At 39.1% G+C, this 23416-nt stretch overlaps 1 protein-coding gene across 2 annotated transcripts in view; it reads right to left on the minus strand.

The window, feature by feature from the left end:
- Positions 1–907: 907 nt before the first annotated feature.
- The window catches only part of HIT1 (Membrane trafficking VPS53 family protein), a 32630-nt gene continuing 10121 nt past the window's right edge, over positions 908–23416 (minus strand). For both annotated transcript variants that reach the window (XM_089146055.1, XM_089146056.1), the window contains exons 6-24: positions 22688–22812; positions 21013–21173; positions 20762–20903; positions 19825–19888; positions 18322–18501; positions 18185–18226; positions 17755–17859; positions 17376–17432; positions 16782–16859; positions 12182–12289; positions 12030–12095; positions 10219–10296; positions 9061–9194; positions 8863–8956; positions 6702–6779; positions 5958–6020; positions 5433–5501; positions 5262–5357; positions 908–2033 (exon numbers count right to left, since the gene is read on the minus strand). In XM_089146055.1, coding sequence (XP_089002181.1) covers positions 1734–2033; positions 5262–5357; positions 5433–5501; positions 5958–6020; positions 6702–6779; positions 8863–8956; positions 9061–9194; positions 10219–10296; positions 12030–12095; positions 12182–12289; positions 16782–16859; positions 17376–17432; positions 17755–17859; positions 18185–18226; positions 18322–18501; positions 19825–19888; positions 20762–20903; positions 21013–21173; positions 22688–22812 — 2040 coding nt within the window. In that variant the 3' untranslated portion in view covers positions 908–1733. The remainder of the gene's footprint in view (positions 2034–5261; positions 5358–5432; positions 5502–5957; positions 6021–6701; positions 6780–8862; positions 8957–9060; positions 9195–10218; positions 10297–12029; positions 12096–12181; positions 12290–16781; positions 16860–17375; positions 17433–17754; positions 17860–18184; positions 18227–18321; positions 18502–19824; positions 19889–20761; positions 20904–21012; positions 21174–22687; positions 22813–23416) is intronic.

Consider the following 23416-nt stretch of genomic DNA (forward strand, 5'->3'; position numbering starts at 1 on the left):
TTCTGGTTAATGGTAGTGTTCTTGGTTGGTTTTGGGCATTTAAACAACAAACACATATGAAAACTATAACTACCTTATGGTTAATGGGTGGAAATATTGGATCAGGAACATGTAAAATTTGCAACTCAAGAGGGAATCAAGCTTAAAGTTACTAATTACAGATGGGTTTCTTTTGGAGCACCAAGCAGTTGTGTTGTCACTGTCTCAACAACTGTATCATATACTTGGGACCCAGACCATACTTTTCCATGGTTGTCTTTCCCTTCTCATGTGTACTATATCCTGGTTAGCTTGAAACATTTATTTCAAACCATACAGGACAACCATGTTGGGCCCAGCTAGGTCCACTTGGGATTCAGATCTGAAAAGCCCAACTAGATACAGAGTTGTTGATCAATCAGACCAGGAGAAGATGACAAACCCAAATAACAGAACTCTGGCCAGTTTAAAACCGGTTCAGGTTAGGAATCAACCGGCCCAAAAAATGGGAACCAAAATCAGGCCGGTCCAATGGACGAAAATAGAAAGATGAGATTCCCAGTTATGGTAAATTCTTGGTTTATGAAACAGAAAAGAAATGTAGAATCAATCTTGTTGTTGGCACTGAGCCACTGATTGTGTTGTGAGTAATGGAGGGAGTACAACGAAAAATTGATTGAACAGTATGGGCCTTGCTATGGGTATTTAGTATCTGTTATGGTCCACTTAGAACGGGCCCATTAATTAATGGATATCAAAGGACAGATACGGTTGTCGAAAGTTTACTCAAGGACGAATGTTATGGTAGGAGAAACTTCTCAATCATCTGTGCAATCATGGTCTTAGGTCATTAGCTTTTACTCAGAAACCCAAAAAACCAAAAAAAAAAAAAACCATTTGCATCCATATGAAAGCAAAAGAACTCAGAATAAATCCCATTGTTTTTCATGTTATAAGAATATAAAACTCCAAGGGATGAGACCAACACCTAGTCAGTAAAAGGAACTCAAAAACTCCTTGGGGCCGTGGCTTCTTCCCTATATATAAGTTTCCCCTTTCCCTGTATTAATGAATGTGAATGTTCAAAGTCAAGAATGTTTAGAACCATCCTTTCTTATGATTTTATTACAATGTCCGTGTGCAATCTCATGTCTTGAAGGAGGCATATACTAGAAGAAATACAAAAATATGGAGGTTCAAATTTAAGATAGTATGAATATTCAGGAAAAAATTACCATAAAAACAAAATTTCAGGAAAATTCCTCTCCCCAACCCTTATGAAAGGAGGAGATGTCGATGCTTGAACGATCTTTTCAAAAGATCCAAACACTGTCATGTCATCCAACATTTAGGGGCAATACTAAAAAAAAATTTCTCTTTTGTGGGGGTGGAGAGGGGAAGGGGTTTTGAAGGGTACCAAGGATGGTGAAGCAGTCAAAACTGGATTTGATCTCAATAGCTATCATCAATACAAGCATGTTTCTTTGATTTTTCAAAAAATTGGGTACGGAATTTACACGCAAACTGGCAGGATAATGATTGACTATGCCTGTGGACATGGAATAACTTACCTCTACAACAATATCTACTCTGTAAAACACAAGTACACTCTTGGAAGCTGCAGTTAATTGCTCTAGAAATCGATGCTATAAGCGCATCAAGGGCTGAAGAGCTTCTGGAAAGGTCCGTCCTTCCTATCTTTCGCTGCCTCCGTAAGAGCAAGGAACCTTCTGAAAATTGATGCTATAAGCGCATCACGGGCTGAAGAGCTTCCGGAAAGGTCCATCCTTCCTATCTTTCGCTGCCTCCGTAAGAGCAAGGAACCTTCTGAAACCAGTTGTGGCAGCACCCCTTCCTAGTGCAGCTGCTCGGGTGAGAACATCTTCTCGGGAGACTACTACTGCTCCAACTGAAGCAGGATTGGCCACAACAGGAACAGCTGGGGCAGGTGGGACAGCAGGAACAACTGACTGAGCCACGGAAGGTTGTGTAATCCCAGACCCGTGCTTGTTGAAGTCATCCAGAATACTCTGTTGGTCTGCTTTCTTCACACCCTGGAAATTCATCCTCTATACAGGTCAGCTAAGAGAGAAAAGATTGTACAAAATAATTTGAAATTTTCATACATAGATCAACGTGATTTTAATCCAGAAAATTCACCATAATCAATCCTATTTCAGATGGCAATATGCTTGACAGTTTGGCTCGGTAGCCCAAATGCTAAAACATGGGTTCTGACAAACACTACAAACTGAGTGTAACCAAAGGATTCTACGACCTTACTGCTGCAGGAACTAGATTTCAATATTCTGAGTTAGTAGTTGAATTTAATCCTTTTGAAACAAAACCTAATTATTTCTCTCATAGTGGTGAACCAAAATATTACCAACATATAAGAGGACAAGACTGGCATCAAGAATTCTCCACTCTACTTGTCCTTTCCAAGCCAAGCGGAGTGCTCAGGTCATGAAGACCACACATGATCACAACCTGATACAACCGTAGTACAAAGCGACCAATACCCTGGACCAACCCAAGGTATAGATCGACATAGCACTAGAGGATTGCTAATGCTCAGTTGGTATGTTCCATCAACCTTACAGATCAAAACAAACCACCAGCTCTTTCAAACCAAGGACAATCATTTAATCCTACCCAACAATAAATTTGACTTGGCACCCCCTCATCTACACTGACCAATCACCAAAGACCAAGCTACTTAGAAGCCAGTAAAGCAGTGACAGTTGCTTAACTGGAAAGCAACTAAACTTGAGAGGTTAGATTGCAAGTTGATTAACCAGACTGGTATGCAAGTTCTAGGCAATAGAGCATTCCAGAACCAGTGAAATTCTCCCTGCATGACCTCCCAGTAAGCAGGTATCAAAATTGCGACTTTACACAGGTTTATTATCTGAACAACTCTATACCGATCTGTTAAATTCATCTTATAAATAACCAAGCCTACAACAAATAAAGAGGTCCAATTCATTCCATTCTTGGTTTAGAGAATTGTCTGTGGCTTGAATTCTAACTTAAGCATTGGAGAGTTTCTGTCAGTTCAAACCAGCTCTCTGGTGGTTCGTTCTGTTCATCAGTGTGCATGTTACCTCAACTGCAGGAAATACCAGTTAGATTTTGCTGCGACACAGCATGCAGTTAAACAACCTGACTGATTACATACAAGTATATGTCTCTGGCGAAAACCTAGATTTATGAAGATGTACAAGCACGAAGCTTCCATTCATAGGTATTATGGCCATAGGAAAATGAAGTATAATTCAACCGTCCAGTGCATTATAGTTATAGCTAATAGGGGCAATTGCACAAGTTGGCTCCAACAAGAGATCTTCCCACCTCAAAAGATACATGTTTATGTTATAACCTGAATTATGGTACCCAACTTTGAAGAAGGACCCGCACCGAAATATTTTGGAGGGCGGCCCAATGAACCGTTTTTGGAGATATATGATGGAAGCAGAGGGCTTGGACCCGATGGATCAGCCCGTTTACCCGATTGTAGTCTATGTATATGTATCTCAAGTTCACCTATGAGATCATTGAATGATTTGAGGATTTTTGATTAGGGTTTTGGGGGAGAGTTCTTGTAACACGATTCTTGATGGTTTGTTCTGTTCATCAGTGTGCATGTTACCTCAATTGCAGGAAATACCAGTCAGATTTTGCTGCGACACAGCATGCAGTTAAACAACCTGACTGATTACATACAAATATATGTCTCTGGTGAAAACCTAGATTTATGAAGATGTACAAGCACGAAGCTTCCATTCATAGGTATTATGGCCATAGGAAAATGAAGTATAATTCAACCGTCCAGTGCCTTATAGTTATAGCTAATAGGGGCAATTGGGCAAGTTGGCTCCAACAAGAGATCTTCCCACCTCAAAAGATACATGTTCATGTTATAACCTGAATTATGGTACCCAACTTTGAAGAAGGACCACCACCGACATATTTTGGAGGGCGGCCCAATGAACCGTTTTTGGAGATATATGATGGAAGCAGAGGGCTTGGACCCAATGGATCAGCCCGTTTACCCGATTGTAGTCTATGTATATGTATCTCAAGTTCACCTATGAGATCATTGAATGATTTGAGGATTTTTTTTATTAGGGTTTTGGGGGAGAGTTCTTGTAACACGGTTCTTGGTGATTGGTTGTGAGATCTCCGCTCAGTTCTTCCACATAATAAAAAGCTCTTCCTCTTCGCTATTTCTTGGTGTTCATTTTAACAATACATGTTATATTCTTTTTCCCCTTATAGAAACAACAGGGGCACAAAGAGTAATTCTCATTCAAAATGTCCATTTATCTGTCTTCAGCTCAAGTGAACTTAAAAAATTACACTAAGACTCAGCTAGATTGATTGCTGCGGAGCTGCATAGAATGGATAAATAACAACAACAAGCCTTGTCCCAACTAAATGGGGCCGGCTACATGGATTCTTGCCTTCCAATCGGCTCTGTTTGAGGCCACGCTAGATACAAGGCCTAAGCTTTGCATATCCTTTCTCACTACTCTCAAGGTTATCTTAGATCTGCCCCTAGCTCTTCTAATTCCTTTAATCAGGATTATATCATAAAACATATAATGGTGCACACTTAAACTTAGCTGGTAACTTTCCCCCCTTTTCCCTATTATGTGCAATCCATCCCCTAAGAGAGATGGAACATTCTGTAGTTTGCTTTCTGTTGTTTTCTCTTGGACTTTTAAGTGGTTTCCTAATAAGTATAAATCTGGTATTACGAAGGTGTACTGCTGGTTTGTGATTGGGATTATCTCATCTTCTCTCCACCATCATCCCCTTTTTCATCTCAATCTGGGTGAGTGCTGACACCATAGCAACTTCAACTCAGTTTTCACCTCCCCCTACCCACTAGTTTGAGTCTCTCACTGAGACCCTTCTTGTGGACCTGTGGTTTATAGCAACTACCTGTAGATGCTAGATGACACTTGTAAATGGTTATTAAAGTAGTTAAGATATACCAGGATTTTAAACCTTTCTAAAATCAGTTGACCCAAGGTGGCCTTGGTCTTGATTTCAGTGGCCAAGATACAAACTAGACAGTTCAAGGTGTCATAAACGCGTGTCACTACCATCTCAATTTCACATTTATCCTTAGTCCTGGGGCCTACTTATAAAGCAACACAGAAATAGCCCTTAGCTCCTTACTGCTTGCTAGAGGTGAACTGTGGCATTAACATATTTTATTATTAAAATAAACTAATATAGAAGAAAAATATTGTGAACCAAAGGAGCAGAACCTTAAGCTCAAGAATCCGCTGGAACTCCGCAGGTGTTCCCTCAGGAAGTAGAGCTCGATATGTATCAGCCACAGAATCAATTGGAGATAATATAACCTGACGAAAAACATTATAAGTTATATAGGAGCTGGAAATCCCCCAAAATAACAGAATCTTGGTTCAACAACTTACCTTCAAAAGTGCCTCAGCTTTGCTCATCTCACGGCTGACAAATTTTGAGTAGCCAGCAGCACCTGATGTCTTTTATTGGAAAAAAGGGGGCCGCAGGGGTGAGGGGGAGTTAGAGAAGAACCTCAACTATTACAAGGTGTTACATGCGACTTATCCTAAATTTGCAAGTAGTATCGTTTTCCGCAAGCAAAAGATATAAATTACAAAATGACATAACTGAATTGAATGGACAATGATAGCTCAATCACTGCATGGCTAATACACCAGAAAAAAGTGTAAGCTAAATTCTGAGAAGTACTCTTAATCAAGTTATGTTTTCTAAGGTAACCCAAAAAGGACATCCCTTGAGGTACAAACCCACACCGTCCATAAAAACAAGAAAAAAAGGAGGAAAACAAGTTAAAAAAAAGAAGGGTACTGACCACAAGGTCACACCCAGTTGAGTAGCCAATAAGAAACACACATGCATCCTGTTGGTTAAGAGTTTATTTTCCTTTTCATACTTATATTGGCTAAAGTATTTACCTGTTTTCCAAGAGCTGGAATATCTAGGAGGATTGTCTTTACAGCCTGTGTATCCAAAAGCATCTGCAAATTCATTGAGTGGAATGAAGAACAAATTAACCATATCAAAAATTTTAATATTATGATTCTGCAATTCTAAAATTTCACTCCTGGCCTGAACTCTAGAATGAAAAAGACATCTAACTAACGAACCGCCAATCCGGAATCAGCCTTGAGCTGGATTCTAAATTCTGGGGATTTTAGAGGGCAGGGTGATTTGATCAGATTTCAGCCAAACATCCTGCCCAGCACCAATTTTCAGTGCTGGACCAGAACCTAAAATTGAGAACCTATCCAAACAGAACCACTCTTAGGTATGAGCTTGCTTCTCTTTAATTTGATATGCATACAGGGTCTTACAAACCATGCTTCAATAGTGGGCATAAGTGGCATGCATTTAGGGCTGGGTTCACCTACAATACCACATTACACCTGTGGATCAAACTTGTAGATCTTTTGACCATATCCCTGCCACTTACTGCCTTTCACAGTTGATCAATCAGAAAAAACATGAGATAAGAGTTGCTCAGGAGTCAAGTCTAACCATTTCTTAAGTCTACAGTAGGTGGACACTATTCCCTGCATGAGTATAACAGGTATGCCTCTGCAACTGGTTACAGTTCATATGATTCGCCTTGAATTACAACTTTATATGACAAAATCTTCAAATAATCACTCGTGAGCACAATGAAATTGGGTTGCTACCTGTTGGGCTCCAGTTTCAGAAATGTGCTTGCATCTGTAAATGTTGAGGTAGAAGCGAGGACCAAGAGATGAAGCCAGCTGTATCATAAAATTAAAAATAATGAACAAAGCAAGGTTTTTAACAGCATAATTAGCTTCAGACATTTTCAATCAACTCTATGGCATGAAGTAACCAGATCTTACTACTGTTGGCGGAACAAAATATGAAAAACCATTAATATTGTCAAAATGGATAAGGGTACAAGGCCGAAATGTTGAGCCCTAAGGAGAGTAGAACTCATGACCTCTTCTTTGCAAGAATTTGGTCTTTGTCAACTGAGCAACCCCCTTGGGGTTTCTACTTTCTAGTATATTGCATCACAGAGAAATGGATTCTTGACCAGAGGGAAAGAATCATAAAGCCATGAAATGTTAGCTGATGATATCAGAGCTGGTAATCATCCTGATTTTAAATTGTTTCACCAAGAACAAAACAAATCCCAGATTAAATAATGTTAACAAAATGATGGGGACATCATTCCACAACCACCCACCATTCGTTACTGCTAGAGGCAGAGGCAACAGAAACTTTCCATGTGGTTCAGCTACCAGAGAGGGTCATTTGGACGACACCATGTTTTCTTTTTATATATTAGTAGTACTATTGGGTCATTTTTATCAGGGTAGTTTAAGATTTTCTTTTCATATATTTTTTTTATATATTAGGAGTAGTACTATTGGGTCATTTTTATCAGGGTATTTTAGGATTTTCTTTTCATATATTTGGAGTTCTAGAATTTTATTCTGTTTCCTTATCATATTGGGGTTAACTTATTATATTGGGGTTATTTTTGGCTCTCTCTCTTTTCTTTTTATTTTTTTATTTTTATATTTTTATGTAACCACCACACAAGGCAAGGAGATGAATGAGAAACAAAAGAAGAAAAGCACAACTCCAGCCCTTATTCTCCTCTGGCGAAAATTCTGGTTCCCTCTCACGTGGAGCCTTCTTCCTCCTCTCTTCCCTTCTTTCACCCTTATTTTACATCACAAAAATCCCCCCTGTTTCCTCTTTAAAGATCTACTCTTTTCTCCCCCCCCCCCCAAAAGAAGTCTTATTTTCTGACATGGGAATTTTTCTGTTCTCTCAAGGATCTCATGACAGAAAGTCCCCCCTTCCCCCAGCTCCTTTCTTCTCCTACCCTGCAGCTATTTATTTTCTCTAATCTTCTACCTATTTGTCTTTGGCATCTCTTCTTTGCTCCTCTTCTGTCCTCCTGTTACTTTTCTGCTTCTTCCTTCCTCTATCCTACTCTGTTGACCCTCACAGCAGCACTTTTCTGCCAGTATCCCTTTCCTAATACCTCCTTCAGTTCTACTTTTATTTTCTACCTACTGCGCTTCTGTTACTTCTACTGTAAGTGCTGCCATTCCCTACTTGGCTGCCGGTTACATATTTCAGATCTATTGTTTTTGTCTCATCGGTGTTTTGAGATAGGTTTAGTCTTGGTTTGGGTGAGATTAATGTTGTCTATGTATCTTGAACCCCCATTGGATTAATGAAGTGTATCATTTGTTGCTGAAATTTTTATTTCATTAAATGCAATGCCCCACCCCTGTTGCCTAGTAGCTTGGATTGATCTAGTAAGGACTCTCAATTGTTCTCGTAAGTCTTTGGTATTTGCATATTACTTATAATCCTACTTGCTGAATTTTAATTCCACATTGTTATCTAAGTGTGAATTCAGATACGTGCTATGCACCCCCCCCCCCCCCTTTCATCCCTCATAGTATCTCAGTTGACTTAGGATCCTGTTTCTTGTAGAATACGCTAGTCTCTAGGGCTGTCCTACGTCACAAAATGGTCTTACAAAAATTTGACTCAGGACAGCACTACTGAGTAGTGATACAGTATCTTCCACGGTTCCACCACAAAAAAAGGGTAGTGATACAGTGCGAGTTTAAGGGTCTGAAGAGACAACAGGTAAGCCATCAATGAATTGGATGCAAATGTGAAAAAAGACATCAGCCTAAATGACTAAATCACTAAACAGGAGAAATGCTTAGAGATAGAACAATGAAACAGGATCCAAGTAGCAAACCCTATATGGTTGGAAGATGTTTGTCCACCTAAAATGTAGATTCCATTATACAAATTAAAACTTCTCAAAAGCATACCCACCTTGTCAAGGAAAAATTGGAAGTAAACAGGAGATAGTAGGCTGCCAAGCACAGGAATACTGCTTGTCAGGATCAAATTAATGCTATTGACATACCTGCACAGAAATTGAATTTATTATCTCACAGCTCACAGGCACCTGCATATTACTGAAGACATCATTTTTAATGTGATAGACAAGCTCAAATACTAAAATCATACTCTGATTGGTCACCAACACTTTCAAGTGTGCCCCAAGGTACACGTGTCATTGCAGCCATTTCAGCATCAAATTTGGTATCGAAACCATGTACTAATGTCATTAATGCTTTTGTAATTACTGCAGAGAATTCATCCTGCACAATTGCACAGACACCATTATGGCGCATCAAATGATCTTAAGGGTAATTTCCTAGATCACAAAATATAAATGGAAAATACAAGAATAACTGGGTTTCAATTTGTTTTACATCTACAATGTTCCATTTTGAAAAGACTCACTCAATCCCCAAAGTTGGCTAGTATTCATACCATGCAAGAGTAAAATAAAAGCAAACTTACAAAATCACCCCCAAACTAAGCTTTAGATTATGATGGGGAATATAGAAGTAATGGGACACATAACTTCCATAGATTTTTTTTTTTAATTGTCTCTTGCTCTCATTCCGAGTTCATGATTAAAAATATACCATAAAATAAATCATCATATATTCATTAGAATAAACAGAGACCATTGGACTTTGAAACTCATGGTTCCTCGTCTTGGATTGATATAGGCCAATGTTGGCCAGATTGGTAGTGGTTGAGAGTTGAGACCAGCCTGAAACACCTATACAGATAACACTGAAAAGTTAAAAAGAAAAAAAAGGGTATTGGTGCTCAATTCTAGGCAATAAATATCCACAGTATCAAGATTACGAACCATGGAGGGGTATTTTGTAATATATACTAAAACCCTTTTGAAACACTACAATGGTGGGTTAAACGATCTCTGTGGGTAAAGTAAACTTAGTCCTCTCTTTTTAAACCATTATTTTGTATTCTATTCCAACATTTAAAGCATTTACTTACCTTTAGATTCTATATAATCTTTTTTTCATTTTTCATTATTGGAGGGGCAAACAGAAACTTTGAATTCTACTCCAACAATTAAGGTGTGCTTTTCATCAGATTTCAACGGTTTACATTTTACTTTATTCTTGTGGGGCATGACTCATGATACTAACCAACATTTGGATCAAGTAAATCTTTTAAAAGAGTAAAGCAGTAACGTAAAACAAATTTGGAAAGTACTTACTTATCTTGTAATTTCGGTTCTAATCAAGTGGGTCTAAAAAATTAATCCTTTCAAGTAATCCAGTACTCAGATAGTAAAATTACCTGCACTTCTGACATATCCACCTTGTCTGCATATTGAGAATCAATGATTTTCGATACATTTTCTGCAAGCTCACCAGACTGTAGTACAAAGACCTAGTTAGAGAATTTAAAAGCACAAAACTAAACCAAGTCGAATTAGATAATGAACCATCCAGCAATACTGCAACTTGGATAAGTGACTAAGAATTCAATAAGACGTGCACTGCAGTATGTGAAAATTGATGTATGAAAGAAAAACTACCATAAACACTAACACCCTTGCTAAATTCCTCCATTTCACTTTCTCTCTCTCACCTCCATTTCCTTCTTTTTCTGTTAAGTCAAAATAATTTTTCTTTACATGCCACCGTGGCAGCGCAACTTCATCTATTAATTGATACAATTCGGCCTGAAAGGAAGTGTCACTCATCTTTTGAATCTGTCACTTAGAAATTCAGTATTTCAAAGCCAACAATTGGAACCGGGGTCTGAATCTGAAATGTCAGGTGTGCCGGATGTCAAATTGATTCGTGCAACATCAATATGGTAGCTGTGATGCTTTGTTGCAGGAACAGTAAATTGGAATGCATGGACACAAAGAGATACAGAAGTAGCACCTAAAGCTTAAGAAAGGGTGAATCTTCTGGGCTTCCATTTATAAGCATTTCTCTCGAATATCAAATATTGACATGAGGCCTAACCAGAGACGATTCTTAATTTCCTTTTGTACAATAGAGTTTGTAAGTTGTAATAGGCCTTGTAATTTTTCTAGGCCCTCCAAAACATGCAACAATAAACCCCAGACAATTCCATGTAAAACCTAATCCCCACCCAACTTAGCCATTAGTGAAAAAGCAGAACAGAAGAATCACCAATGATGCTTCTCCCTCACTATATTATATAAAAACTGTGTGCAGACACCGGATCATGTCAACTGCTTAATCTTTTTAAGGAATAGAGATCTTAGCAGAAGCTCTCTCAGATGCTGAAGGATTTCTATGGTAGGATGACAAACTGACAGGCACAGTGCAGTGTTACCCATCATACCTTTGGCTGACACAGCAATTTCAGATAAAAGCAGCCAATCTGCTGCAGGAAAAAAGGAGGGAAAACTTAAAACAACCCCAACCACAGCATGTGTGTATTGACTATTGAGAGCACGAAGCAGCTCCACAGCTTCACAACCATAACCTTTTTTTCATCCCCTCCCCCTGCTCTGACTCAAAATGGAAAATTCAGTAGATAAATAATGAAAATAGAAAATTTTCTACAACCTAGGAGAGGAAGCCGTTTATTTAAGTTTATTACAGTTCATAGCTAGTTCCTACTCAATTTTATATGAAAATTCAGTAATAATCACCTACCAATCAAATTACCAAATAAAATTGTAATTAACCAACCCGAACATAATTGTCCAGAAGTAGTTCACAAAATAATCAAGATATCTAGTTTTGATGAATAAGTTTGCTACTGTTTAACATAAAAACTCAAGCTGTCACCAAAGGGTAGTGAAGTGTATGCATCAACACTCTCCTGCATGTGTAGGCCAAGATCAGATGGCTATTGCACATGGCACTGAAGAAAAACAAACGTTTGGGGTGAGGTTGAGGGCCTTGAGGCCTGGGGTGGGGGGGGGGGAGGGAAGGAAGGGAACTTCCAGTGCACTTCCCAGAAATTGAACATATGACCTTTCTACTCTGATACCATGTTAGATACTGTGTCACCTAAAAATTTGAAATGTAACAGACAGGCAGCATAAGCTCATCAACAGGATATGACAAACATTATCCAATTTTCTCTAGCATACAATGGAATTTGAGAAACCAACTGACCGTTTTATGGCAATATTCTGCTGTGTTCACAATGTAGCAGATTATCCTTTCGTCCCTGTCAGATGTCTGCTAGCTTTATTCAGTGGACCGATAAGATTCAAAAAAAAAAAAAAAAAATCACAGTTATGCAAATCATATCTACTTGTGGCTACCTTAATCTGTCCATCTGTGCCAGTGGCAGCTGCAACAATCCCTGTACCACCCTTGGGCAGCCGTCCATAAAGCTTTGTAGCATAGGCTTTAAGAATTCGCTGAAATACCTGAAAGACAAAAACAAGTACATTGTCCCATTCTTTGAATCAGAAGAGGTTTATTTCCTTCTAAATCTAAACAATAACTGAGTAATGCATTAAGGACCGGAAGCCAGTGTTCAGAAATTTAATTGCAAGTCAAACATACTACAAACATTTAAGGATTACTCTAGATCTCTTGACTCCAGGGAAAGCAGAAACTTATACCCGTGACAAAGCAAATAAAGTTTCTTTTACCTTTAGAAGGATGTAAATTGCACTTAACTGGAACACACGTATCGTTCCTCTTTTTTTAATTATAACAAACTCTTCTCCTATGGTAGGAATATCTTTTTTGAATTAAAAAAATTCATTACCAAAGGAAAGATGGGAGAGGAAAATACAAAGAGAACCAAGAAGGCTCAATATACGGCACGTCGGCACCAAGCCTTAACAAACCTAAAAAGGCACACAAAAAGAAAGAAGATACAAACCACTAGCCAATAATGGATCAAAATACAAGGCCAAGAGGCCAAACTCAACTGAGCTAAACCTTGAAAATCACTATTTCTTATTCTTCTTAATCGGCAAGGATCACATGTGGCAAAGCATAATCTTCATCATCATTGCAAGCAGGGATTCAACAGAGTTGACTTCAAAAGCTTCACATCAATCAGTGGCAACAACGGTAGTAGGGAAATCCGGGCGTAGCACAACAGAGGTGGCAGGGGTAGGGATGCAGGGCTCAGGGAAGCTCTCAGCATGGCAAGAAAGAAGTTGGAAGAAGGAAGATAGAGGAAGAGAAGGCAGAAGCCAGGAAGAGAGAGAGGGGGGGAGAGAGAGAGAGAGAACCCGAGAGAAAAGACTTGTTCACAACAGGAAGTGGGGAGAAGGAAGAGAGAGACAAAGAGACAGAGAGAACCGGAGAGAAAAGACTTGTTCACACCAGGAAGCGGGGAGAAGGAAGAGAGAGACAGAGAGACAGAGAAGGAAAGAGAGACCAAATGAGAGAGAATGAGAGCAATAGAACAGGCAGACGTCCCTTCTCCCAGAGGGGTTCGACTACTCCAGGTTCCTGGCCATACTCAGATAAAAGAGAAAACAGGAAGAGAGGGAGTGAGAGAGAAAATGAGAGAGACAAAGAGAAAGAGAAGAGGGAGAGGGAAGAGAGAAACAGAAAGAAGCGGAGTAGGTGCTCCTGGCCACTCAAGCGATTAGAGAGATCAGGAAGAGAGGGAGCAAGGGAGAGAGCGAGAGAGACAAAGAGAGACAGATGAGAGAGAGAGTGAGGGAAGGAAGAGAGTGAAGAGACTGGGAAAGGAAAGACAGAGTGAGGCAAAACATGCAGATCTCACCTACTCTTGGAGGGATTTTTTTGCTCTGATTCCAGCCATCTCAGGCAGATCAAGAGAGAGAAGGAAAAGAGGGGATGAGAGAGAACAAGAGAAACCCAAGTGCCTGTGCTTCTTGGCCCCCACCCTTCTTTCTGCCCACATCTTTTTTTCCCCTTTCAAAAGGAAAACAGTACCAATTCCAAGTAATTTAGCAATTTGATGTGATCTTTCTTAGTCACAGTAGACTGAGACAACATGGATTTGATACGTGTGGGATGATATCAGGCATTGAAACTGGTTTATAATAGGACATGACATGTTTTGACAGGTTTCAAAAGTTTCAAAATTGGGTGACCAAGAGCTAGGAGTTTCACAGGATTAAACATTGCCAAAAGGGATTTGGCCAAAAGACTAGCAGATATTATCCAAATCACTTGATTATTTTCCTTTAATTTGGCTTCTTTTATTTTTCTTGTTTTTAACACTTCTACGCTTGGATTTGCATCATTGGAGCTCAAAACTAGTGGTTTTTTCCCCCAAAAAGTATAATTATTTGAAGAATTAGCATAAAGATACAGAGACATAATTTCCCAAGCATACTGCATGTCTTAATATTTTTAATTGCATCTTTTAATTGTAAAAAACTGCACTCAGCGTGCACTAGAAAACTTGGGCGGGATACAAACCACAATACCATTTTGGGAGGTTTCTTTGGTAAAAATTAATTCCTGGAATAAGTATAAAATGGTAAACATAGGCAACATGATAAAAGGGGCCAAAAAACTATATTCTAGACCTTTAAACCTAGGTTTCAGCAGGCCCTGAAACTCAAGATATCTCAGTTTTGGCAACGGCAGAAACCTACCTCAAAACTGAAACCACAGTTCATGGATGTGGATTCCACACTCCTATCCACATAATGGCATCATGATACAAGTGGAAAGACCAGTGTCCAGGTTATGTAGTGCCCAACTGCTAGTACAGTTGGGGGCCTTCATAAACAAAAACAGCAGAGGTTTCTGTTATACTGTCCGTGTGTATTTTCATATATATATTTTTTTGGATGAATAAATAATATATTAAAAGCTAGCAAACAAACAACAAGAGAACAATCCAGAAAAAAGGGTCGAGAAGGAGGGGAGGGGAGAGGGAGCACAAGCTCAAGAGGGGATGAAGGAACAGCTGAGGCCCCAGAAACTAACAATTAACCTATTTATGGGGTTGTCAGCAACAGGGGGTGGGGGAGAGATAGCAATCTAGAAGATACATCTGAATAGATGGCTTTCCAAATCAGGTCTAATGATCGATATTTGGAAGCCCATCTCCTAAGGTTACGCTCCCACCAGATGTGATGGATGGAGGCACCAAAGACAAGCTTGCCAAGGTGATCACAAATAGAGTTACAGGCAAAGTTCCTCAAGATCCATGTCCAATCACGATCAAACCCATGAGAGCGTCTCGAGCGGGGCCAAATGGAGGCAAGGGCTCTGTCCCAAAGGGGACAGGAAAAAGGGAAGGTGAAAAACAGGTGGTCAATGTCCTCTGAACCAATCCCACACAAGAAGCAACTAGGGGAGGAAATATGGTGGCTAATGAGGAATGATTGGGTGGGGAGAGCAAGGTTGAGGGCTCTCCAAAGGGTAAGGGAATGACGGGGGATGAGACCTTTGAACCAAACCAAGTGGGACTAGGCGATAGGGGGATTGAGGGGAGTGGAGGAGGTTCCAGGCGGAGGAGATGGTGAAAGATTTTGAGGGCAATGGGGTCCAAATGGTGGTATCTCGAGGAAGGTTGTGGATGGGGGGGGGGAGAGCATTCCAAACATGTGTGAGGGGCTAGGGTGGGGGAGAGGGGCCCAAGTTCCAATGGAGATGAAGTTGTCCAGGGTGGCAGATTTGGGGATGCGGGTCTCATAGACAAGTGGGGGGCCAAGCAGGGTGAACAGAATGCCCAGCGGATGCCAGGGATCAAGCCATAAAAGGGAAGAGGATCCATTTGAGATTTTGACAGAGATGGCAGATAGAGCACAAGGGCGAAGCAGAAGGATCTCCTCCAAATCCAGGAGGGATTAGAGGGGCAAGAAAAATGGAATCAAATTTGAGAAGGTAGGAGTAGACCCAGGAAACCCAAATGGAGTCATGCTTGGAGGCAATCTTCCAAATGAGCTTAAGGAGGCAGGCCAAATTAACATCAAGAATGCGATGAAGACCAAGACCACCCTCAGATTTGGGACGACAAACCGCAGCCCAAGAAATGGGATGAAGGAATCTGGAGGCTTCTTGACCTTTCCAAATGAAAACACATAAAAGAGACTCCATGGAAATAATAATGGATTTGGGAATAGAAAAGATGCCACTCCAGTAAAGGTAAGAAGATTGGACAATAAATTGAATAAGCACAACTCACCCAGCAAAGGACAAGAGCTTTCCTTTCCAAAGTTCCAGCTTTTTCCTTATGTGATCAAGCATGGAGGAGTAATGGTGCCTGGTGAGTCTACCGGGGATGAGAGGGAGGCCGAGGTAAGTAACAGGGAAAGATCCAGAGCTAAAGCCTGAGAGCTGCAGGAGAGAGGCTCTGGTGGCATCCGAGACTCAAGAGAGAAAGAGAGTGGATTTATTGAGGTTGACATGGAGACTGGAAAGACATTCAAAGGAGGAGAGAGAGGATAGGATGGTGGATATAGATTGATGGTCAGCTTTGGAGAAGATCATGAGATCATCCGAGAATGCAAGATGGGTGAGGTTAATGGATTTGCATTTGGGAATGGGGGAGATGAGGAGCTGGTCAGTATTCGATTAGAGGATACGGGATAGGACCTCCAGAGCCAGGGAGAAAGGGTAGGGGGAGAGGGGGCAACCTTGGTGGATCCCAACCCTAGAAGGGAAGTATTTTTTTAAGGGGGGTTGGGGACGCAGGGTGTGCGGGAAGATTTTGCATGGATTGGGTTCAAAATGTCCAAAAACAGGCAGCACAACAAGACTCACAGAAGAAATGATTAAAACACACAAATTCTAAGCCTTGAAACCAAGGTTTGAGTCAGAAAATCTCAGGCTTTGATTGTGATATGGTTGAAACTGAATCCATCTTGGATTCTAGCTGGTCTATGCCGAGGTTTAGAACCTTGACCCAATTACAGGTTTTGCACAAGCCAACCTCCAACAAAATGTAATAATAAAAAAAAAAACTACCTTGAACAAATTAAATAATGTCTGGCTTTTTGTCATAGCACTGCATCTCTTTAAGCTTTTCCTGATATCCAAAAACACCTACACAACACAACATGGGAAACTTAGTATTTGCAACAAATGTAGCAGAAAAGAAAGAAGAGATTTTATGCTCGATACACTGTATTGCAGCAAAAATATATTCAAATTGACAGAATGCACGCATGTGAATTGTAATAGTCAACCAGCAGCTTGCGAATTATCACATTTTGGCAGCCATTGAATACCCAGCATCAAGTAGTGATAAGGCCAAATTTCTAGCTTATCTCTGATTTTTTGAGAGAGAACAAACAAAAGAGTGTTATTTCTTCCAAGTCTATGACCCATAAACCAGCCCTTATCCTTATCAGTGCAGTTGAATAACTTTGTAACCAGTTCATCAAGACAAGACTTCTGGACGTAAGAGAATAATTGAGAAGTACAAATGTAAAGTTACAAATTAATAAAGGATTAATTTATTTACATAAGTTGGGTTTTACCAAATATACTATACAGAGAATCCTAGCCAAAAGAGAAAAGAGAAGACATAAGAAAAGGACCAGCTTCCAGAGGAAATACCTGCATGCTGCTTGATAAAATATTTGTCTGACCTTCTTCAATATCCCAGGATTCCCCCTATAAACATCAATTACGCATGAACATTTTTTCCCCGAATAGGACAGGATAAGAAAGAAAAAATATTATTGAAGAACCCAATTATTATAAATATTATAAAAAGACATACAATGTGTTACATTAAATAAAAAAGGGCGAACCTTGCGCTGAAGGCTTCCACACAAGCAGAGTCCGGGGGGCAATTTTCCTAAACAGCCTTACCCAGCAATTTTCACTGAGGGGCTGTTTTGATGCCTATACCTCAGACTACAACTGTGGTCCACCAACCATTGCGCCAAGGCTGGCCCTTAATGTGTCATATTATATCTATCTTTATATATACCTGGACAAGTTTTTCCAAACTCTCCATTAGAGTTCTCTCCTCTAGTTCTACGTAGACTGTCAAGTGAGGTTCAAAGCAGGATGATATAATGCCCCGAAAGTTGAACTGAAAAATCAATCAACAAATAAAACCACATATAGAAGAGTGAAATTTAATAGCTGAAACAAGACAAAATACCCTACAGGAATAGCAGCCACCTTAGAAAAGGCCAAATGGATAATCTACCAGAGGTGACACACATCAAGAGAGAGGCCTATGTCTAGATCTCTCTCGGAAGGATGGCTCAAAAGCCACAACTGTTTGACTGTGTACTGCATAATTTTGGTAGATATACGCATATGATCCATCAGGGCATCAGGTACATTTTACTGTAATCAACTCATCAAAAAATGATAAAAAGACAATCATGACGAAGAATTAGACAGCATACCCCAGCTCCTGGAACTGAAAAATCTTTAGAACCATCCTTTTCCTGCCATCAGATTACAAATGAAAGAAAATAAAAGACCTAGTGACCTTATAAAACATCAGATTTCCAAATTACTTGCAGCAATTTATAATGCATACATCAGTTCCACTTCTTTGGTGAGCAGCAAGCTTTTTTTCATACTTCCTTCGAATATCCAGTACAATTTGACTGTTACTCTCTGCTTTATCTATTTCGTCAATCTCAGTTTCCTTACTGCGGGTGCCTCCGCCAAACTTCTCAGCTAATTCTTCCTCAAATTCAAGAGTCCTTTGTAATGCCTGCAAATAGCAGCCAAACAAAGGAAAAACACCACATAAAGCTCTGTGAGGTGGAACATGTTCAAATATTCACCGAAGGTCAACATAAAAATATTTAACTAGCCAAAAACAACAATAAGTTTGAATTTCTTTCATTCAAATCTACATGTGCAAGTAACAAAACTAAGAAGCCAAAGAGAACTTCGTATTTCTAATCTGGCTCCCAAGAACGTATCCCAAGTTCATAGTAAGTGCTCAAGTATTACATATACAGGAAAAAAGGGGACTTTCCTAAAGGAGGTAGTTCCATGCAGATCACAGGGAAGAGAAGTAATTTTCCGTGATCCACACCACAGAAAAGCTTTACAATCATGACACTTACTTATAAATGCCGCTACCCTAACAAAAAACTTTCTTGAATGCCACTACCCTAACAAACTCTCCTCTCACTCCCCCCCCCCCCCCAACCCAATGAAAGAGGAAAGACAAAAGAAAAAGATTAACCCCTCTATCTCCTCCTTAATTTTAATTTCTTCCCTCTTAAGTCCTCTTAATTCTATTCTTCTCCCTCTCTTTTCTGCATTGCAGGCAGAACAAGGAAGATTTTTAATCTAGGTTTGTGAGGAAAACAAAAAAACTCTGCACCTATATGGAGCAGCTGATCTGATCTTTGACTCTTAATCTGGAACCTGGGTAGGTGGCTGCATCACCATAAGATCTCCATTCCTTGTTTAGATCTCAAATAAGATTTCCAACAAGCATAAAAAATCTAGCTGATCCTCATCTATCAAGAAAGTTTTACTATTCCTTCTCTTCCAGGTATCGTATCACATAAGATAACAATTTCTGTAGTGCCAACATCTCCAAGAGAATGACTATGTCTGTGTTAGAGGAACCCAATAACCCCAAAACCACTGAGGCCAAAATACTTTAAACACAGACATGCAAAATTTTAATTAAATGTTCCAACATACACCACCATATTCCAACCCCAGTACCAAAATGGGAGCCCATAATTCTTTCGTCTAGCCCACAATTAAAAACAAATTAGCTCCATCTTTCTCTTTTGTCTCTACAGGGATATTCAAAACTAGAAATATAGAAAGAATATCACAAGAGAGAGATATTCCATAACACCAATATGGAGGGAGCAGAACCCCCACACACCGATAACAATACAGAAAACAAAATCATTCACATGAGGCTCACACGGTCAGAGCATGAGAAAGATAAAAATAAAGAAGCATACGTAAGAGGAAAATAGTACTCTATCATTCTGTGGAAGTTTTTCCCGTATCACAAAATATTCAACAGCTCATTCTTTTTGATAGTTTCAAAACATACCATCAGCAGTGTCCCGACATCTGGCTTTTCTTTTAGACTGTCGAGGATTTCCTCAAGTTGTGCCCTGTAACAAAGAAGTAACATATTGAGCAACTCCTATGGCTCATTGAATTCAAAAAAATAATGAATGACAAAGATTGTTATTCAAAATAAAATTCAAATTGGAAAGCAATTGAAATCTTTGAGATTAGTGCACATTACATGCACTCCCTGGTTTTAGGCCATTTACATATCCTCCCCAAGAAAATGGTTTAACTACATGCACTTCCTTATAATATGCTTTGGCTTACAAAAATAACTCTGTCCATTAACCATTTGACTATTAGTTTATAAAAAAAAATTTGAAATGGCCATATGGTTCTACAGGTAATATCCCCTGTGCTACACCCCTTATTTCTCTCATTAATTCTGGTCATTGCTCCTGCACCAGCTTTCCATCTCCAAGAGAAGAACGGCCAAAAGAAAAGAGAAGAAAATAGAACTGATAAAGAGCAACATGGTCATATGATATTATGCTTTTATATGGCAACATGGCTATTTCGGCTTTTTGTTTAAAACTAACAGGTAAAAGTTAATGGGCAGGGGTAATAAATAATCCAAAGCATATTATGAGGAGGTGCATTTAATTAGGTTAATTACTTGAAGGCTTGAAGCACGCGTAATTGGGCCTAAAACCAAGGGGATGCATGTAATTTGCGTTGAAATCAAACACAACAATTACCCTTTGAGATAAGCAAGTTAGTCATACTGTCCCTTGTTTATTACATATCAACAGATAGGGAAATAATGTTGTTTTGGTAGATTTATAAAAATAAATAAATAAATGATACCAAAAACAATTGGAATGCCTTCACAAAATTAACCCCTCCCCCCCAAGAAAGAAAAAAAAAAACAAGAAAGAAAAGCACAAGAAGTTATAAGGATGCAGATGTCAAACCTTGTCAATTTACAGAACTGGATACACAGCAAATATTCAACCTGCCATGAAGAAGGAAAGATCCTCCAAATCTCCTCATTCGTACGAAGACGGCGCTTGATCCATGCATATCTACGTTCAGATTTATCCAATTTTGCAAGCTCTGACAAAGTGGTTAAATGTTAACATCCAAAATTAGTACAACAGAAGCAGTACCATGATCACGATAATCCATGAACTAAAATGCAACCAAAATCATTAATTGGTTAAACCTGCTCCTTCAAATATCTGCCGATATGAAGTTAATTCCCTGTTGCAAAAATTCTTTACCAATTCCTCCCGCACAGATGGCTCCAAAGCATCAACGACTAAACAAGCATCAGACAAGTGCTGTAGCAAATTTGTTTCTTCTGTCTCTTTCCCTGTACCTAAGCTGCCAATGGAACATATTACAATTTTCAAACAAGAATAAGTTATTGCTTTCTTTAATTGAAACCTGAGTTCTGGTATGGGTGCTGTATATTTCCATTCCTTCCCCACCCCAAGGTGATCAGTGACATTCAACCTAATGTTAACATCAACATGTGGTGCTCCTTAAGTTGATGAAGCCAAAAAATTGCAAAAACATCATCTAAGGAAAAATTCATCTTTAGATTTTGTATAGAGAAAGTGTCACCAGATAAGGGTGCTGGCTCATCACCCTTCTAGCGTTGACCCTAGGCAACCCAAAGGTATCCTCTCTAGCCTAGTCACTTAAGCAGGTATCAAAGTTTTAGGTATCAATGGTAAATAAATCAACGAGAATGGCCAGCACACAAATATGGCACCCACCTAAAAAAGCATTAGGCTGCCCTCATCTATTTCTTTCATGTGTCAGCCAGTCAGGTGGAAGCAGCTGATTTAGACCACTATCAGTATCAACAGAATCTTGGTCCAATCCTGAATCCTCACTACAAAATCCTTGGCAGAGATCTTGGAGATGCTAAACTTGTACAACTCTGCTTTAGCATCTTGCATTTTTAAAGGGTTATTTGTTTTACCAGCACAACAGTCCCCCGGGGTCCGCCCCATCTCCAAGAAACCCAAAAATAAAAAAACAAGTTTGGTGATTTCATCAGTTAGAAAAATAGGAAGCCTCCAGTTGGCTAGAAATGAAGTGAAGCAAAAAATTAAAATAAACTAATTTTTACAGGTACAGTGAACTGAAATGGAAAAGAGAACAAGAAAGATATTTTCCAATAGGGTTTTTAGTAGGAAATAAAGCTCATGTAAAGTATTTTCTGAAGCATGTGGTCCCTTAACATGATAAAAACAGTTGTAAAATGTTGAGCTATATTTATGCAGCAAATGTGAAAGGCATTCTAAGAGGAAACCACATGGGGCGAACACAACCTGAATTTCATTTGAACACAGAAATTTATCCCCTGAAAAAGATTTTGACTTTCTCTTCACCTTCAGATTGAACAAACAGAACCTAGGTCTCTTCAAAACTTCTTTCTCATATTTACTTATTCTTCCAATGGGGCGCTATATCTTTTCTTTTCTTTTTTTTTCTTCTGGGGGGGGGGGGGGGAGGATAAAAGAGAAGAAACAAGTTGTGATAAGTAGGCTAAAGGAATTTATTGGGCTCTTCTCCAGTAGAGACTTTTTATTTTACTTGATCTCTTCATTTTTTTTCATTGTCTTTACCGTAAAGGAATAACTTTTTCTGTTAAGAAAATAATATAGTGTATCCCAAAATTACATTCTGATATGGATGTATGATTCCACCAGTGCACATTGATGAAATTTAACCTGGTATAATGGATGAATATGGCAACGCATAAACAGAAAAAGAGAACCAAGTGCTTATAAAGTAGTTTATTCACACCAATAAACAGAAGTCCTGCAAATACGTGCCCAAAGGCGACGTAAGAAAATGTCTGTAAGATTTTTAATATGACATACCTTGAGAAATCAGAAAATACATGAGACTTGAGTATTTGTTTTATATTCTTGAATTTTTCTCTGAGTTCAGTAATCTTTGGATTGTCCCTGTATGCTTCAAAATGACTGCATAATTGATTTACAGCCTGGATCACAGAAAATTTTTATGTAAGTCACCATAACATCCAAAAGCTACATCACATACAAAATATTTTATACTTAACAAGACGACAACTAAAACTACAAAAAGAAAAAAAGGAAAAAGTATCGGAGAATGTCATTCCTGACCTAATCCAGATTCTTGAATTTATAGAGGAAAAAACCATATAAATCTGGTGTTGTTGTATGCTATGTGACATAACCCCCTCTTTTGTTTTAAAATCATTTCTTTTGTTAGTTACATTAAAAAAGAAGTATTAAAAACTCTTTCATTTTCACTATAAGGCAAAAATTTTATCAAAAAAAAGAAAGGCTGGTATACTCCACCCCTGAATACAGATTTAAACCCTTACAGACCTACACTAAGCTCCTCCTTCTTCTTCTTTTTTTTTCTTTTGGGGGGGGGGGGGGGGGGGGGGTTTGGTTTGGGGACGGAGGGGGAGGCAGAGGGGTTTATGAATCAGGTTTAGGCTCAAGGTTCTGTTCCACACTTTGAATACATTTTTTCTAATTTTGCATGGCTCATTCTCCATATCTATATTATAAATTTGATGACTGCCTCTAGAATGGTATTTCTAGCCATTAATCAAA

Source organism: Hakea prostrata, chromosome 2 (genome assembly GCF_041222555.1).
Source record: "Hakea prostrata isolate BN-2017 chromosome 2, UWA_Hpros_2, whole genome shotgun sequence".
Lineage (NCBI taxonomy): Eukaryota > Viridiplantae > Streptophyta > Magnoliopsida > Proteales > Proteaceae > Hakea > Hakea prostrata.